Source organism: Helicoverpa armigera, chromosome 31, assembly GCF_030705265.1.
Source record: "Helicoverpa armigera isolate CAAS_96S chromosome 31, ASM3070526v1, whole genome shotgun sequence".
Taxonomy (NCBI): Eukaryota; Metazoa; Arthropoda; class Insecta; order Lepidoptera; family Noctuidae; genus Helicoverpa; species Helicoverpa armigera.
Genome location: NC_087150.1, coordinates 1,124,452 through 1,145,234, shown reverse-complemented (window position 1 = coordinate 1,145,234; position 20,783 = coordinate 1,124,452). Strand labels below are relative to the sequence as shown.

Sequence of the window (20,783 nt, the reverse complement as noted above, 5' to 3'; positions counted from 1 at the left end):
TTTTATTCTTTTACCAGTATTGTAAATGCGAAAGTATCTCAGATTTAAATAAAAAAATCAGTACGCAAATAGTTATAGAGTCTGACCAAGGACTCAGGCTAACTATATCTTTGTGCAGGAAAAAGTTAGTTTCCATGTAGAACCATCCATGACGATTACCTTCAAAATGAGATGAGAGATGATGATGGCGTCCACGGCCGATTTCGACCACGGCGGCTGTTCTCATTTAAGGAGATCAGCCAGCTGCGCAGGACTTATTATAGTGCACGAGCATTTGCGCAGACACAGGTGCACTCACTATTCCTTCAATCTCATAACCCGATGGGACGGCAATCCGACACGACCGAAAAGAGATCAGGCGCAGGACCGACATTTACATGCCCTCCGATGCACGGGTGAATCAATCACCAACGTCCAGACTACGGGCTGCTTTGTGAAAGTTTAAGAAAACCCACAAAGCGATTTCGGCCCGACCCGGGAATCGAACCCGAGACCTCGAGCACAGCAGCCGCGCTTGCGAACACTAGACCAACGAGGCAGTCCTTCAAAATAAACTGACAATAAACCTTTATTTTGTGTAGAAAGCCAAGATACTCACACTCATTCTTAGGCGCTGGTGGTTTCCTAGTCGCCCAGTTGGTGCGGATCGACCGGGAGCCCAGCCACTGTCCGTTCATTGAAGTTATAGCCGATTCTGCCTCCTGAAACAATGAAAAACAATTGAATTAATCACTACATAGAATAAAACAAAGTCGCTTTTTCTGTCCCTATATCCCTATGTATGCTTAAATCTTTAAGGCTGCTGTGGAGAAACTGAGAAATATTAACCAATAGGATTGCACAAAATCTCCGCACCTCAATCCTATTGGTTAATATTTCTCAGTTTCTCTACTCCGCAGCCTAGCTCCGCTTAGGTGGACAGGCAGCCTAAAACTACACAACGGATTTTTATGCAGTTTTTTAGGGATCCGTACCCAAAGGGTAAAACGGGACCCTATTGTTTTCGCTTCTCTGCCCGTCCGTCCGTCCGTCTTGTTATCAAAGAAGAACAAGTACTATATATTTACTTGAAAAGCTTGCAAACATACTCATAAGAAAACAGCTACATTCAACGGTCACCCATCCAATTCATCATCTTCCGAGCCTTTTTCCCAATCATGTTGGGGTCGGCTTCCAGTCTAACCGGATTCAGCTGAGTACCAGTGCTTTACAAGAAGCGACTGCCTATCTGACCTCCTCAACCCAGTTACCCGGGCAACCCGATACCCCTTGGTTAGACTGGTGTCAGACTTACTGGCTTCTGACTACCCGTAACGACTGCCAAGGATGTTCAATGACAGCCGGGACCTACAGTTTAACGTGCCATCCGAAACACAGCCAATGATGTCTAAGATATACTTAGAAAGTACATACAAACTTAGAAAAGTTGCATTGGTACTTGCCTGACCTGGGATCGAACCCGCGCCCTCACACTTGAGAGGTTGGTCCTTTACCCACTAGGCCACCACGACTTCCGGTCACCCATCCAATTCCCAACCTTTTAAAGTTTAACCTTGACCGAGTACCTAAAACTACTTATTATACCTGTTACTAACCAACAATATAACTAAACTATTACAATTCTAAAGAAATCAAAGGTTTTCCATATAAATCGTGTGGAAAGTCCCCAATAGTTTAAAACGTAGAGCTTTCAAACAACTGGAACGGATACAAGCACTAATCTCTATGAAAAAAGTCTGCCAATTTACACGCGGTAATGCAACAAATAGTGATATATACATGATGTTAACAAAAACTCATAAATAAAATAAATAATAAATAATGTCAGGACACCTTTTCACACACGGTCGGTCAGCCCCATGGTAAGTTATTAATTAACTTGTGTTATGGGTGCTAACACTACTGATAAACTACATATAGCTACACATTTACATATTTATAAATAGGTACATATTATAACACCCAGACTACGGCCAACAAGCATGCTCATCACACAAATGTCGACCGAGCCGGGAATCGAACCCGGGACCTCAGGTTCGGCAGTCCGGTATGGTGACCATTGCGCCATCGAGGTTGTCATAAACTTACAAATCAGATGCACACATTTACAAACCAGTATGAGTGTTGTCTTTGAATTTTCGTCCTATCCCATCGCGCTATGAGAGTGAAGGAATAGTGAGTGCACCTGTGTCCAAGCAAATGTGCGTGCACTATAATATGTCCTGCGCAGCTGACTGATCTCCTTATATGAGAACAGCCGCCGTGGGCGTCAATTGGATAAGACGCCGTTACTGTAATTATTGGTAGAAGAAAAGCTATGACGTATCCAGCTGTTTGAATAATCTAAGGTTAAAATGCGAATTCCATGAATTTCTAGCTATGACATTTCAATCGATAGAGTTATTAATTATGTATGGAAACTGCAGTTTTTCCCATAGCGGCGCCATAGTTAGTGTTACTCAGAATGAATGTTCATCAGCATTTAAAATTAAATAAATGACTGTGCTTCGGAAGGCACGTTAAACTGTAGGTCACGGTTGTCATTGAACATCCTTGGCAGTCGTTACGGGAAGTCAGAAGCCAGTAAGTCTGACACCAGTCTAACCAAGGGGTATTCGTAATAATGGGTTGCCCGGGTAACTGGTTTGAGAAGGTCAGATAGGCAGTCGCTCTTTGTAAAGCACTGGTACTCAGCTACATCCGGTTCGACTGGAAGTCGACCCCAACATGGTTGGGAAAAAGGCTCAGCTATTTAAAATTAAAGCTAGTACTAACGAGTGTTTATTGCATTGTTTCATGGGGTCGGCTTCCAGTCTAACAGCAGGCAGCTGAGTACCAATGTGTCACATGGAGCGACTGGCTATCTGACCTCCTCAACCAGTTAGCCAGGCAACCTGTTACCCCTTGACAGACTGGTTATCAGTCTTTCTGGCTTCTAACTACCCGTAACGACTGCCAAAGATGTTCAGATGACAGCCGGGACCCACCAATTTAAAGTGCCTTCCGAAACACGGAGGAACTCGTCATGACAAGATGGTGACCGCGCCAAGCGTTGCTTAACCTTATGATCGATCGACCCGTGCGGCTGATACTTAGCCAAGGGCTATTTCCGTATTTCTATAATCTATCTATTTTTTCGCGATCAGAGATAGAAAGATAATGTCAAAAGGACCATGAGTCAAATTGGGCTCATTGTCCAACAGAGTTATAGCATATGCCGTTGTGAAGGTTTTTGTTTGTACTAAAATTGTTACTATGGGCACTACCTTCAATTCCATGGCAAAAAACCGGCCAAGTGCGAGTCGGACTCGTGCACGAAGGGTTCCGTAAATTACAGTTAAATCAACCTATCTCAAAAACTATAAGAGATACTTTGATCAATCCAAAAATCGTTGAAAGAGTTAATTAGCATGCATCACCTCTATTTTTTTTAGAATTTTATACCCCGTAGTTATAAAAATAGAGAGGGGGGGACATACTTTTTACGACTTTGAGAGCTGATATCTCAAAAACCGTTCACTTTAAGAAAAATGTTTTTTAGAAAACTTTATATCATTTTAAAAGACCTTTCCATTGATACCCCACACGGGTATGTACATCGAAAAAAAAAATTTCATCCCTCAGTTACATGTATGGGGGGCCCCACCCCCAATTCTTTTTTTTACTATTTAGTGTCATATTTTTGTAGCGGTTCATACAACACATATTCCCATCAAATTTCATCACTGTAGTACTTATAGTTTCCGAGTAAATCGGCTGTGACAGACGGACAGACGGACAGACGGACAGACGGACATGACGAAACTATAAGGGTTCCGTTTTTGCCATTTTGGCTACGGAACCCTAAAAAAAGATATGCACCTAAACAGGTTTTGTAGAAAAAGAATTGTTAGGAGTCGTAGTGCGCTTGGTTGTTCATGACATAAAACCTAATTCGCAGTATTTGATTATGCTAGGATTATGGGACCACCTTCATCACCAGGTCAGGATCTGATGATGAAAACCCTGAGAAATCGAGGGCAACTTTCGAAAATTGTAGGCGTGCATAGGTTAAAAACTTGACAATGAGGTGTACGTTTGATAACACTATGCAACAGTGAAGGTTTGGAGCTGACCTGATGATGGAGACCGGAGAAGGTCGAGGGAACTCGACAACTGAATATGTAAACTACCTCGTGTTTGGGCTTATATTATTCGTATTGATTGTCACTGAAAAGCCAAAAATAAAAAACTATTCTTAGGTGCATCGGCATAGAAGTCGGTGGCGTATAAACTCAGGAACATCCATAGGAGACATCAGGAGACTCCATCTCTAGCACAAAGAAGAAATCGTCCACGGACTGTCCACGCCGTGCTGTTGCGCCGCTATACTGTGCCATGACCCTTACTGCTCGTGTCTAACAGGTAGACGCACAGTAGGAAGTTGTGCTCATATCATTTCAATAATATGGTATCTAGGGTTAGGCAGGCACACACAATTTAATCCACCGGCAGGATATTTAGATGACATTATTATTGGTATTGATTGAAATGTTAACAAAAATAATTTTAACTGTTAGCAGTTGTTTTATTTTTTATGTATACATTAAACCTGGAATTAAAACTAGATAAAGGTGTTCAATAACAAAACCTACAATGCTATAACAGCACTACTTTTTGCAGAATATTAGTTTATTTATGCTCGGAGAAAAATATTTATAGCAAAATACCCCAATGGATTCTTCGCGAGTTTAAATCTTTATATTTAGTGCTTTACAAGTATATTCAAAGTGGTCTCATCTCTGTTGGTGGGTGAGCCCAGGCTTCATACATTTTTTCCCATGGTCCTTTGTAAATCAACATTAAAATATAGAATAAGGCGTCACTTGGAAATCCATGACATTAAAAATACCCGCACACTGAATACTTTTAGTCGGCCGATAGTTTGGGGTGGTTTGGGCTAATAAGTCAGTATGAAGATGAATGGTAGTACGCACATTACAAAGATCAGGTATTTTAGTATCAGACCGACTGAAAATTTTGATACGAATCAAGAATTTCTTTAAAAGAAATGTTTGCAAAATGTCGGCCGACTGTTTAGACTGTAGTTTGCGGGTACTGAAATATTTATCCTATACTAGCTTCAGCCAGCGGCTTCGCCCGCGTGTTGTGTTGATTATAAGTAGCCTATGTATTAATCCAGGGTATCACCTATCTACATACCAAATTTCAATCAAATCGGTCCAGCTGTTTTTGCTTGATTGAATAACAAACATACATCTATACATTCTCACAAACTTTCAGATTTATAATATAAGTAGGATATTATCTCAAAACCTACTAATATAATAGGTATATTAATGATATTTTGTATTTTAGATAAGTGAGGGGGTCTCAACAGATACTAGAAATTTGACATGCGTAAATAAAATAGATTTTGAGTTATAGGGGGGTTGAATTTGGCCCGAAATGGTTCGTGTAATATAACCCACGGCCGGTGTGTCGCTTTTTTTTGCTCGAACTTGGCGGACACACTGCCGTGTGTCTAGATCCTGTATAATAAACTTCTATATATTTTTCCCAACATTTAATAAGTAGGTTATTTTTTTAATACCACCGTTAGTAGTACCCAAAATAATCAAAAGAACTCACCGATTTTTTCAAAAATGAGACGAATCCATATCCTTTGGATTTCAGCGTCTGAGGATCACGAACCACGCGACAGTCACTGAAAAAGAGAATAAACATATTAATAAATAATAATAATGGACACAGCGACTGTTCTCATATAAGGAGATCAGCCAGCTGCGCAGGACATATTATAGTGCACGCACATTTGCTTGGACACAGATGCACTCACTATTCCTTCACTCTCATCGCGCGATAGGGCGACTGTGTCGGGTTCGACTTCCAGTCTTATCGGACGCAGCTGAGTACAGTGTTTTACAAGGAGCAACTGCCTATCTGACCTCTTCAGCCCAGTTATCTGTGCAACTCAATACCTCTTGGTTAGACTGGTGTAAGACTTACTGGCTTCTGACTACCCGTAACGACTGCCAAGGATGTTCAATGACAGCCGGGACCTACAGTTTAACGTGCCATCCGAAACACAGTCATTGGTGTCCAAGACTATACTTAGTTTTTTTGTTGTAAAAAGTTTTCTTCTACAGATTTTAGCTAAGATAGAATCTAACATATTGGACCGCTAAGATAAAAGCTAAGTAAAAGATAAACCTTCTGGCAGCGTCGCGAGATGCACATAAACTCTAGTTTTTGGCTTTTTGACAAATATGAAGTATGTCACTGGAGTGGGGATGAGGTACTAGCGATAGCGGGCTCATGAGCGGAGCGGGTAACTTAAGATATATTAGCGAGTTTCGACCAATTGTTTGCGAAAAATTTTAAATGTCATGGCGAGTTCTCAGCGAACATGCGTTTGTATAAAAAGGTTGATTTCGCGGACATTTTAGAAATGTTCCCTAGCAATTTATTACTGTTTGCTAGTGAAAGAAGATCAGATCAAAAACAGTGCTACACACCGGTGGGATTTTGCCTATTGAGTAACAAAAATCAACTCCCAAATCGGGCAGTGTCGCTCTTAAAATCTAGTGTGAAAATGATAGTTGTCGGCCAACAGTTAGATTGGGCCCATAAATTAGCATGGAGATAATTGTATGGTGCGTACATTACAACAATCAGGTGTCCAGCCGATACCTGATCCACTGGATTCAAGATTTTCTTTAAAATGGTTGGCACTGTCGGGCCAGTTAAGTCTACATTGTTTCTTAAGGGTGGTCATATGAACTGCATGACTCCTATCTATTAACATGTAAAACGCTTAACTACAAGCATAAGCGGATCCCCCGCTGTCAGTGCGACTTCGCCTTCTTGGCGTTAATCCAAGCGCTGTTCGATTCTCCATGTCTTGTCATACTCTAGCTCTCGACAAGACGAACACTTACATATTTCTTATTTACTAATGTTCGGTATTGGACTCTCAAGTGAAGCTTGAGGGGTAAGATTAGATGCTGGACATTTTATATTAGAGAGGATTAAATATTATAAGTATATAGTGAGAAATTATGGACACAAAAAAAATTAAGAAATGAAAAAGAGAAATAAATAAAGGTATTTTATCCCGGTACAGACAGTAGTTGCTCCGGAATGCGTTTGAAACCTAGAGTACTAGTTTAATCATCATCATCGTCTCAGCCATAGGACGTCCACTGCTGAACATAGGCCTCCCCCTTAGATCTTCACAGATACCTGTTGGAGGCGACCTGCATCCAGCGTCTTCCGGCGACCTTTATAAGGTCGTCTGTCCACCTTGTTGGTGGACGTCCTACGCTGCGCTTGCTAGTTCAATGGGTCTTGTAAATGAAGTAGGTATACTTACGATATTTCTCCGAAAGGCGCGAAGGCATCCCGGAGGCTCTGCGTCTCGATCTCAGGACTCAGGTCTCCCACGAAAATGTGATAATGTTCTGAAACAAGAAAACATAGATATTAAAGCTTTTGACTTCATGTTGACTATTAATTATGCCTGCTGCGAGATTGTTCGAAAGAGATACCGCGGCCCTGGTACATAAAAGGCCTACGATGGAACACGACGGTTTTTAGTCAGTAAGAGTCTGACACTCCCTCACCGCCGCTAACCTACAGCGGGAGGGGTCATTTGATGATTTTTGACGTCGTTAAAAAAAAGATTATTCTTTATGTGTTCACGTAAAACTTATGTTTTTTTATTGGAATGCTATTAACCAACTGTGCAAAGGTGTATAATAGAAAGGGAAAGTTAAGCTTAATCTAAATTATTTGGTAGAACTTAATCCGAAGAGCACGTTGGTTGAAGTGGTTGTCAGACTTTCTGGCTTCTGACTACCTTTAACGACTGCCATGAATTCCTTCTACTATCTCCCAGAAATAATAACATTAGGTAGATTTACATCTTAATTATAAAAAGCGGTAGCAATTTTGTCTGTTTGTCACTCCAAAATCAAAATCGTTTATATAAACTTCTCTGCAAAATAGCACTTTTTAAAAGCAGAAATGTACACACGACAGCCCCCAAAACGCCCGCCCTTCACCACTTCCTATGTGTTTTAGCTGGGAAGAAGTGGTGCAACAAACTTCCCAGCAACACATGGTCCTGCTAGTCGATTGTCAGCCACGGCGGCTGTTCTTATATGAGGAGATCAGCCAGCTGCGCAGGACATATTATAGTGCACGCATATTTGCTTGGACACAGGTGCACTCTCTATTCCTTCACTCTCATAGTGCGATGGGACGACAATCCGACACGACCAGAGAGAGATCAGGCGCAGGACCGACATTCACGTGCTCTCCGATGCACGGGTGTATCAATCACCAATTTCCAGGCTCCACCAATCGGCAGCTTTGTGAAAGTCTTCTAAAACCCACAAAGCGAATTCCGCTCGACTCGGGAATCGAACCCGAGGACCTCGTGCTCAGCAGCCGCACTTGCGACAGCTAGACCAACGAGGCAGTTACGAACAAAATACATATACACATAGTCTAGCTAGAGCAAAAACATAGTCTACTTGTAATCCGGGTGCAGTAAATAATTCCCTCGAAACGCGAGTATTACCGCCGGGCAAAGCTAGTCATTTATTAAATAATCAAAACTTGCTACGCCGTAGCTGCTACGAGCTACGAGCTACGGCGTAGCAAACTTTGCCGTGTTGAAATTCTAAATGATTTATTTGTTTTCAACAAGCTTATTTATTATTTGATGTATATTCTTACAAATACTAACTTTCATGAGTAATATAATAAATGTGAATGTAGTATGTTTGTAAGGTACTTCTTCATGGTAAAATTGCTGAACGGGCTTTGATGTAATTTTGCTCTGAAGATAGATTGAAACGAAACTGTAAGATGATTTAATTTGTGTGTCTGTTTGTAAGTGAAAGCTGGTTTTCCAACAGTCGTTACATCAAAATCAGTTTAGTGGTTTCAAACTTATTTTTTTGGCCAGGGTTCTCAGACTCAAACAGCTATTTTTTATGTAGGTTTTTACTAGTAATTCCATCAAAATGCAAGTAGAACCAAGTGCAATAGCAAGTAAATATACGATGATATGATAAGGCTATGCTAGGGTTGTCAAATGTCCTTCTAGACTATTATCGGCCACGGCGACTGTTCTCATATAAGGAGATCAGCCAGCTGCGCAGGACATATTATAGTGCACGAGCATTTGCTTGGACACAGGTGCACTCACTATTCCTTCACTCTCATAGCGCGATGGGACGGCAATCCGATATGAACGCTGACGACCAGAGAGAGATCAGACTGGAAAACATTGAATTTTGTATATCTTCCAAAGGGTAACAAAAAATTCTTATTATGTATTTTTATAAAGACCATTAACACACATATTCACTGATATATAAAACATCTATATACTAATATTATAAAGCTGAAGAGTTTGTTTGATTGTTTGTTTGAACGCGCTAATCTCAGGAACTACTGGTCCGATTTGAAAATTTCTTTCAGTGTTAGATAGCCCATTTATCAAGGAAGGCTATAGGCTTATTATCCCGGTACGGGAAGTAGTTCCCACGGGATGCGGGTGAAACCGCTGGCAGAAGCTAGTTGTAATATAAAATCAGTTTTTACAAAAAATTACCTACCCAAATTCATCCGTTTAAGAGCTTCGGTGCTACACACAGACAGTCAAACTACTCTTTTTCCGTTGACAGTCACAAAAAAATATTTACATACGAAAACCAAAAAGAAACGTCAAAAAATATAAGCCATTTTCAGAAAAGTGTTATCACAAAATATATGTATTAAGTAAAAGGTATCAACCCTACCCCCGGGCTTTCAGTCCGGGAATTAAATTGAATCGCCCCGGGAATCGGGATTGTGTCATAAAATGTTACTTTAGATAGATAACTGTATTGTTGGTATATGTATGTGTATGTGTGTGTTTGTTTCGTAGGCAGAGAGCGGAGTTTAGTTTTGAAAAAATATACCTAATATACTACTATCACTACATAGTATAAAACAAAGTCGCTTTTTCTGTCCCTTTGTACGCTTAATTGTTCAAAACTACGCAACCGATTTTCATGCGGTTTGTTTTTTATCAGATAGTGTTTCAAGAGGTCGGTTTATATGTATAATAACACCCGTTAAATAGTGGGGAAATACTGTTATCCCGCGCGAAGCTGGGGCAGGTCGCTAGTACCTAATACTATAAACTCTGTGTATGTTTGTCGCTTCTTCACACGCAAATGGTTGAACGGATTTTGACGTAACTTAGCAGTAATGTAGCAGCAATAGTCTAGAACACACAAGGAAATACGTTGCTACTTTTTATCCGGGTGCGGGAAGTAAAATTGCTTCTAGACGTGGGTGGAACCGCACACAGCTTTCTATCTAGCAGTGTTAGATGTCACCGGAAAATAACAAAATTCGTAAGTTGATCAATGTTCAAGGTAATTGATCAACTCTCGGAAAATAATAAACGGCAGTTGAAATGTACTATTTAACGCATTGAATTTTGGCTAATTGGTCAACTTGACTTTGAATTGAATTGAATTGAGAACGAGGGCAAAACCGTATGAAACAACCAGTTCTCTAATAAACCGTAGATTACATCAATATTAGCACAATACAAACAGCACATTTACCGTATTACAAGCCGATAATATATTCTATTGTCATTCATAGAATCATTTACATAGTAATTCAATAGTTTAGGCTATTACGAATGGATATTTTGATCGTTTTTAGGATACACGACCACGTTCAGTGGCTTCCAAGGCCACGGCGGCTGTTCTTATATAAGGAGATCAGCCAGCAGCGCAGGACATATTATAGTGCACGCACATTTGCTTGGACACAGGTGCACTCACTATTCCTTCACTCTCACAGCGCAATGGAACGGCAATCCGACAACACCGGAGAGAGATCACAAGCAGGACCGACATTAACATGCTCTCCGATGCACGGGTGTATCAATCATCAACTTGCAGTGTTCTAGTCTACATCATCTGCCTATCCTTTTGTCCTTTTCCCAACTATGTTGGGGTCGGCTTCCAGTCTAACCGTATGCAGCTGAGTACCAGTGTGCCACAAGGAGCGACTGCCTATCTGGCCTCCTCAACCCAGTTTCCCCTGAGCAAAACATTTAATTTAGCTATGTATATATTCGGAATGTTTATTTTCTCTTTCCTATTTACTATTCTATCCCATTCTTATTAAATTTCTTATCGAGTGTAGGGTCAATGACATTTTCAACACGCTTTTATTAGGTTGACCTGTATGTAACTATGTAATGGAATCTAAGGTAACTAATTTAACCATCTTCCAAGGATCGTAGCGTCATGAACATTGTCAGCTGTATGTAGTTCTGACGACAATACAATAATATGGTGCTGTCGAACTGATCTGATGATGGAGCCGGGAGATATATATGAACTGGAACTTAGACTAGGCAACACGGCCACTCCTGAGCACTCACACATACACAATATGTATGTACATTTACCCACACAAGCATAGCTCACCCGCTTTCGTTTCGTAAAAACATATGTTTATGTACACAGAATCGGTCAAGCGTGAGTTGTTGATTCTGTACCGGTTCTGTAGATAAAATAACATTGTCTTTGATATAGTTAGTTCATACAATATGTATGGCTATAAAATTAAGTTTTTCTTGTATTAAAATGTTGTCAACTTTACTAATGGTTTACCGCAGTCTCACTAGTGTTTCAAAGGAACCATTTTTAGGGTTCCGTACCCAAAGGGTAAAACAGGACCCTATTGTTTTCGCCTCTGTCCGTCTGTCTGTCCGTCTGTGACCAGGCTGTATCTCAAGAACCGTGATAGTTAGAGAGCTGAAATTTTCACAGATAATGTATTTCTGTTGCCGCCGCTATAACAACAAATACTGAAAACTAGAAAATACATATTTGGGGGGCTCCCATACAACAAACGAGATTTTTTTTGCTCATTTTCTAAATAATGGTACGGAAGCCTTCATGCGCGATTTTGACTCGCACTTGGCCGGTTTTTATATCAGATCAAACAAACAAAACCTCTATACAATATGAATAATTTTTCAACAGTAGTAAGTATAGATAAGTATATTGTGGCAGGTTTTAACCGACTTCTAAAAAAGAGTAAATTGATCAACTCTTTTCTCTAAACCTACCTTTATATAAAAGACATACAAACATACATAACTAAACATATACATAACATTAATAAATATATACACAAGTTTGATATATTGAAAGGAGCCGGAGGGCAAGCAATCAATAACGTCCTCCCGGGACACGATTCAATTTCAATGAATATATAATAATATGTACATTATATACATACTATATGTAAAGAAAACTATTATTATGATATGTTTTGTTAATACATTCGTCCCAAATGGGATATATTTGCAATATCGTAGTAATATTACAAAGCTATAATTTGCCGAGCCTTTTCCCAACTATGTAGGGGTCGGCTTCCAGTCTAACCGCAGCTGAGTACCAGTGTTTTACGAGCGACTGCCTATCTGATCTCTTCAACCCAGTTACTCAGACAATCAATACCCCTAGGCGAGACTGGTTATCAGACTTACTAGCTTCGGACTACCCGTAACGACTGCCAAAGATGTTCAATGATAGCCGGAACCTACAGTTTAACATGCCATCCAAAACATAGTCATTATTGTCCAAGATATACTTAGAAAGTACATATAAACTTAGAAAAGTTGCATTGGTACTTCGGAATCGAAACGCACTCTTACTTGAGAGGTTGGTTCTTTACCCCGACGCTCACACACAGATATTTAATCATAAGAATTATATTTATGGTCCCTTCATTTTGAAATATATCCATGGGACACTATAAAGGTATATACCTACCAAGGGGGTTGCAAAACCATCCCCTATTTTTAGCTGTAATACTTTTCTTCGAGGTCTTATTCGACTCTTGGGAAAAACACCGTAACGTTGCCATGGCAACCGAGAAACATTTGGTTTGCAAAGCAAAAATATTTTTTTGCTGTAAAATTGCATATTTTTTTTTGTTTTTATAATTAAAATAATATGAGATTAATCAAATAAAAGAAGGGCAGGAAGATTCCAAAACTACAGAGACTTTGTATATACACAGGGAGTTTGTGCGTTTGGAAAAGACATAGGCTACATACTTTTTATCCAGTTACGGGAAGTAGTACCCTCATGAAGAAAGTGAAACCCTTTTTTTTAACGACGTCAAAAATCATCAAATGACTCCTCCCGCTGTGGGTTAGCAGCGGTGAGAAACCGTCGTGTTCCGTCATAGGCCTTTTATGTATCAGGGCCGCGGTAACTCTTTCGAACAACTCGAAGCCCCGGCAGGCCTTGGCCCTGCTGGGCCCCGCTGAGAAAGTGAAACCCTGACAGAAACATTCGACACTCCTTTATCTCTGCTTTACACATGATGTTGTAAATTATAAAAACGAAAAATGACTCCTGTGGTTAAACCACTGAATGGATTAGGTTATTTTTTTTCGCCATAGAATATCATAAATTATATGCGATAGGATTTAATGTGATTGTGAACTACCCTGTATGTCAATAAATATAGTTTTACCACAAGCACCAAAGGATCTCTAACAAGCATTTTTTGTCGTGCCTATTAACACTTTGTTGGTCGCGTGATTATTATACATAACTATTTAATTATCGAGGTCACAATGACCCCACCTACACTGGAGGGTTGACTACAACCCTGCTGTTTAATGATGGCTTATTAATTAAAAATATTTCGTTAATATAGTTCGTTTTTTGTGTTAATTAAGGTAGGAAGGGAGTTATCATTTTTGTTTTGTTTTATCAGTTACCTGCCAGTGAAAGTCCCGTCAAAATCGGTTCAGAGATTGGACGGATCAAACAAATCATATTTTTTTTTACAAAAAGTTGTTTTGGTATATTATGTACCGTGAATATACTCGATATACATATGTACGTAGTAAAAAGCGGTAAGTAATTTTAAAATTAAAAATAGACACTGGAATTTTATTTCATCATCTGTCTAGGTGGACAGACAACCTTATAAAGGTCGCCGTCGACGCTGGATGCAGGTCGCCTCCAACAGGTATCTGTGGAGATCTAAGGGGGAGGCCTATGTTCAGCAGTGGACGTTCTATGGCTGAGATGATGATGATGATGATGATGATGATGATGATGCAGATCTAGCCGTTTCCCAACTATGTTGGGATCGGCTGCCAGTCAAATGATGATGTAAAATACTACGAGTATGTGCATGTACATTTTACACACACAAGTAAAGCTCACCCGCTTTTGTAAGATGTTTTATATCTATAGAGGTACAGTAGACTGCACATCAGTGGTAACTGTCATGCACGTTAACTCAATAGTAATAAGTACGATTTACCTATAAAACTGTTACCACTGGCCTTAAGTTGACTGTACTTGTTAGACCTGGAATCGAACCCACACGCATACTTGAGAGGCTGGTGCTTTAACCACCACGTCCAAATAGATAAAATCACGTAGGTACCAAAAATGTTCAAAAACTCGACAAAATTGACAACCGGACTGTGAAATTTCCCCAGTGTGCAAAATTACATGATTGGTCAGAAAAAATATTTGAAAGTTTTTTAGTTTTTGTCCACATCGGTTTTAGGGTTCCGTAAGTAAAGGGAGAAATGGGACCCTATTACTAAGACTTCGCTCTCCGTCTGTCAACTGGCTGTATCTCATGAACTGTGATAGTTAGATAGTTGACATTTTCACAGATGATGTTGATGATTGTTGTCGCTATAACAACAAGTATTAAAAACCACTAATGTACTCTATTTTGAGTAGGCACGTAACTAAAGATAAACAGTCTTGATATGAAAAATTCAGTTTATGAATAAAATGAGACTAAAAATCAGTGTAAATAAAATAAAAACAATCAAGTGATTTTATTTTTTTTAGCAGAAAAAAGGTTGTGTATTTATGTAAAAAATCCCATTAAAATGGTTTACGTGCCTACTCAAATGGAGTATATAGTTATCGGCACGAATCTTGAGCACTGACCTTGCGCAGAAGTGATTTATTAGCAAAGAACCAATCCCGAGTGACGGCTATGACGCGATGCACTGCGGGCCAATCACCGCTTTAGCCCGCCCCCGCGCCTCACTTCATACCACAAAAGGGACCCAATAAATTACTTCTGCGCAGGTGAAGGTCAGAGCTCAAGATTCGTGCCGATAACTATACGCACCTACTCAAATAGAGTATACCTAGCATAGAATGAATATTTTTGAGGACTCCCACATAACAAATCTGATTTTACTCCTACGGAACCGTTCGTGCGGGAAGAGCGTCTCACACTTGGCCGGTTAAACTCTGAGGGCGTTTCTTTTGTTTGTATATCATTATTTTCGGTCCAAAGTTTACAAAATTTATTCTATAGATATTTACATTTGTTATTATAGGCGAGAACGTGTTATATTCCGCGGTTTCTCTTGTTTTTTTCAAGTAAATAGGTAAATTGGTTTAATCCGAAATAAATGCTATCTGCATGGCTTTTTCACAACTATGTTGGGGTCGGTTTCTGATGCAGTTCAGTGCCAGTGCGTAACATGGAGCGACTGCCTATCCACTCAGTACCTACTCAACCTGGATAACGACATAAACCTTGGTAAGACTTTTTGTCAGACTTTTGACTAAGAAAACTTAAAACTGCCGAAGATGTTTAAATGACAGCCGGGACCCACCAGTTTACCGTGCCTTCCGAAACACGGAGGAACTCGTCATGATAAGAGGGATGACGGCGCCAAGCGCCAGGACGCGAATAAAACCGCGGGATTAGCTAATTTCAATCTATATTCATCGTGGATACTAATGTAATAAATAGAAAACATTTTTTGTTTGTACCCTAAAGGTAGCCAAACTACTGAACCGATTTGAAAAATTCTTTCACTGTTGGAAAGCTACACTCTTCCCGAATAACATCCCTACTAAAGACAAAGATAAAGATAAATTTATTTGTTTAAAACATATGTTATAAAGGTGTTACAATAATATTATAAAAGTTTGCGAAAGTAACTCTGTATGTCTGTCACGCTTTCACGTCTCAACCACTGAACTGATTTTAATAAAATTTAGTACAGAGATAGAGTTGACCTTGAGAAAGAACATAGGATAATTTTTATCCCGGACTTTTGAAGAATTCTATTGGAAACGCGATATAACCGAAGCTAGTAGGCTATATTTTATCACAGTACGGGCAGTAGTGCCCCTAGGACGCAGGCAAAATTACGGGGCACAACTAGTCAGCTACTACATAGTATTAAACAAAGTCGCTTTTTCTGTCCCTATGCCCCTCTGCACGCTTAAATCTTCAACCGATTTTCATGCGGTTTTTTTTAATAGATAGAGTTGTTAAAGAGGAAGGTTTATGTGTATAATAACATCCATTCAATTTTGTGGAAATATTGATATCCCGTGCGAAGCCGGGGCGGGTCGCTAGTTTATCACTAAATCCGTCAGCACACGCGTCAGTGAGACACATATTGCTATGTATCCGGGTCACTCTCCCCCGTGCTGGTACATAATTAAGCACATATTTACATTACAAGGAGACTGACATAACACTGAGTTTGAGATGGTTTATATACACCGTTGTGTGTTGTTTACACTAAATACAAGATTTTCTACATTTATTTCAATCCTCTCCTCTAAAAACTTACTTTGCTGTGCCCGACAGGGTCCATAATTGTTTCTTTTAATTTTACCCACCAGCCTGTACACATTATGGTATGCAATAAAGTTTTTGAGTATTGAGTATTTAAAAAAAAAACTAAAAAACACGCTTTTTATAGAAAACCGAACTAAAAAATACAAAATAAATTTTAACGAATTTCAATTAAGAAAACAGTGTTAAAAATTTCAATGAATATAAATTAATAATATAATAAAAAAAAGCGTGGGGTGCATGGTGTCAATAGTTATAAATATTTTATTGACAGATATGAGTAGAGTGATTTTCATTTCGATAATATCTTAAAAAGCACCCCACGCTTTTTTTTATTATATTATTAATTTATATTCATTGAAATTTTTAACACTGTTTTCTTAATTGAAATTCGTTAAAATTTATTTTGTATTTTTTAGTTCGGTTTTCTATAAAAAGCGTGTTTTTTAGTTTTTTTTTAAACTATTATTTATTTTCTACTTTTTTTTGTTTAAAGCTTTTCAGTGATACGAATAGTTGTCACTATCCATACAAGTGGGAAGTTCTCATCAATACAAAGTATATAAGTCCAAACGAGGTATTTTACATATTCAGTTGTCGAGTTCCATCGACTTTCTCTGGTCTCCATCATCAGGTCAGCTCCCAACCTTCACTGTTGCATAGGTCTTGTCAATATAAATAATTTAAGCCCAAACACGAGGTAGTTTACATATTCAGTTGTCGAGTTCCCTCGACTTTCTCTGGTCTCCATCATCGGGTCAGCTCCAAACCTTCACTGTTGCATAGGTCTTGTCAATACAAATAATTTAAGCCCATACACGAGGTAGTTTACATATTCAGTTGTCGAGTTCCCTGGACCCTCTCTGGTCTCCATCATCAGGTCAGCTCCAAATCTTCACAGTTGAATAGTGCTTTTAGGCGTACACCTGAGTGTCAAGTTTTTACCCTATGTATGCCTACAACTTTCGAAGGTTGCCCTCGATTTCTCAGGGTTTCCATCATCAGATCCTGACCTGATGACTATGGGACCAACTGGCAGCTATTCCGAGTCGAACAAAAAAAGAATCACGTAAATCGGTCTATAAACCTCGGAGTAATCGATGTGTATGTGTAACCTCCTCCTTTTTGGGAAGTCGGTTAAAATGGAATAATTTTATCAAATTAGTGTATTGTCATCGGTCCTCAATAAATCTACAAAGTTTGAACGAAATCTGGTCGTTTAAAGTGGGTCAAAATCGCGCCCAAAGAAGTCGGTTACAAACATACAGGTGAAGCTAATAAAAAGCATGTAAAAAGAAGGAACTATACAAGGTGTTGATTTGCATTTGTGCAATAATTCAGCAGGTTGACATAAACTACGTAAATCATCGATTGGAATTACAGTAGACGGGAAATAGCTAATATGTGTTGCTTTTTTTGTCATTTTAATGTCATAGTATTTCAGAAGTAACCCAATTTTATGAGTGATCGTTGCGTATGCTTTGTGTGACGGCGCAGCATGATTTTAAGGCCAGTAACACACGTGCCGAGTTTAATACGGATAGGTGACATAGACGGATTTTCGAAAAAAATACGCACCAATTCTTTTGTTGATTTGGGTTGAGAATCATTAGTATAATCACGTTTCTGAATATTGCACAAATGCAAATCAACAGCTCGTATTATAAGACTTATAAGGTAGGTACCTACTTATAAGATTTTCATTGCATTTGTTGCGCTAAAGAGGCTCACCAAACCATTGCCGTGACTGCACGCGCACAATAAGCATTCGCCAGTTGTACTCTCACATTTGGGAAGCTAGATTATTCCCGAGTGGCTATACTTTATCCAGGCTAGTCTTTAAGATTCTTCTAGAGTTATATAATACATAGGAAAAATTTTTAGGGTTCCGTATATTTCTGTTACCGCTATAAGAAAAAAACCTGAAAACTAGAATTAAAATAAATATTCTGGGCCCATACAACAAACGTGATTTTTTTGCTCTGGTACGGAACCCTTCGTGCGCGAGTCTGACTCATACTTGGCCGGTTTTTTTTGTTAAATGGCTCTGAAATAGCTGAACCGATTTGAAACATTATTTCACTGTTTTAAAGTTACTCTATCCCCGGATGACACATTCTATATTTTATTCAGATACAGGAAGTAGTTCCAACAGGAAACGGGTGAATGCTTTATTTGCTAGGCTGAATCAAAAACTATCCTTTATTTTTTATAGACTGCAAGCCGGTTCTACAGCGAATTTTATCAGAATTAGTTCAACCGCTTTTATGACGAAAGCCTGCTAAGAAATATTATTTGTCACAACATATATCTATACATAAAATAAATCTGTAGAAAATAAATTTTTGTACATTGAAGAAATTGACAAAAAAATAGCCAGCATGTTAAAGGATAACTAACAGAACCCATTTCCATCATTTTGTCTGTTTATCTGTTTATTTGTGCACGAATCACGTAAAATCTACGAATTCAATGCAAAAATTCTACGTAACTTGGGGTATTACTTAGTTTTTGTTTCATCGAAATCGATTCACTCTATCAAAAGATATGATTAATTTATATTTTAATAAATTACAGCAGTTTTAGTACATCTGTTAACGTACATATTTATTTCTGTCTAATAACCAAAAAGGTTAAACAACCAACGTTAATACCCAATGCTAAATTCTTGATTAATCAATTGACTATACTTCACTCAATGAGAAAACAAAAAAAAAAACATAACATAAAGAAACTGTTTAACAAAAGTGAGCAACGCCGCGTGAAAAAGATAGTCCTATAAACAATCGTAAAAATAGACAAATCCATTCAATAAAGAGTTTTTAATACATTATCAAACTGACAGTCATTCTTCATTGTAAACAAAATAATAGTTAACTTTAACAATACAAAACATTCAAATGTATATTGAAATAGCTTTTACACACAAACATAGAAATGTAGCAAAAATACACCCTCGTAAAAATTATTACAAGACCTTTCTAACAAGTCTAAACACAGCTATGATACGATGTTCCATCACGAAGTTCCAGTTCATATCTTCCGGCTCCATCATCAGATCAGTTCGACAGTACCATATTATTGTATTGTTATCAGAATTACATACGGCTGTAAATTTTTCTCATCACACGCACAGGTTTGTTTAATATATCACCTTTTAACATAGATAATCTTTGTAAATACCTGCTTTTTGGGTTATTAACTTCATATGTTCATATTTTAGAAGCCACCTAGACCTTAATATTTTACTTGTAACGTATATTTCAGCAAAAACATTAGCCTAAAAAACCTTGAAAATGCTTTTTCCTTGAAATTGACATAACTTGTGAAAGCGCCATCTATCGTCGAGCGTTAAAAACGTTAATCAAGTGTGTTTACGATGTCACAAAATTTCAAAATGGCGTCTAGAGAGAAGGGAATTTCCGTCGTTTTTGAATAAAATATTAAGTCTTTAACAAAGTACTCGAGTTGGGCAGTTTTCTTTCGTATTTTTTTATAGCTGTTTAAAAGTTTTGGCTTTATTACATTGGAGTTTAATAGTTGATTGTTACAAATGTGTTTTTGTATTACAGTAGGTTTCGCGAGACGGCTCGAAGTTTTTGTTTGATGGGTTCAATGAACTTTTGACAGACTGCTTTACTTATCTGCGCGTGTTTTGAAACATTTTATTTATTGTCTTTGTAAATACAATTTATATTAAAGAGATTCTGAGAGAGGCACTGTGAGGTGTTGAGACACTGAAATCATAATTTACACCTCCTATCAAATGACTTAGCCACACTTTTATATGCGAAATTATCAAATGACGGCTCCCTCTGTGGGTGCAGCGTGAGGGAGTGTCAGACTCTTACTGACTAAAACCTACCATGTTCCTTCTTAAGCCCTTTATGTACCAGCGCCGCGGTAACTCTAAATGACCAATTTGATGCCAGTGTTTTTTCATTTTGACAGTTTTTATAAACACTAGTAGCCATTTTCATTTTTTGCTCTCGGCTTTAAATACTTTCTTTTTATAAGAAGACAAGCGTAAAGATAAAAGATAGCTTATCTTTAAAGAAAAGATTTAGGCGCAAACTTTTAATCTT

The 20,783-nt window shown here is 38.5% G+C and overlaps 1 protein-coding gene across 2 annotated transcripts in view; it reads right to left on the bottom strand.

Annotated features, from left to right (window-relative positions):
• The window catches only part of LOC110378958 (cytotoxic granule associated RNA binding protein TIA1), a 46,815-nt gene that overhangs the window by 6,771 nt on the left and 19,261 nt on the right, over window positions 1-20,783 (bottom strand). For both annotated transcript variants that reach the window (XM_049840230.2, XM_021338423.3), the window contains exons 3-5: window positions 7,376-7,463; window positions 5,632-5,707; window positions 599-701 (exon numbers count right to left, since the gene is read on the bottom strand). In XM_049840230.2, the coding sequence (XP_049696187.1) occupies window positions 599-701; window positions 5,632-5,707; window positions 7,376-7,463 (267 nt within the window). The remainder of the gene's footprint in view (window positions 1-598; window positions 702-5,631; window positions 5,708-7,375; window positions 7,464-20,783) is intronic.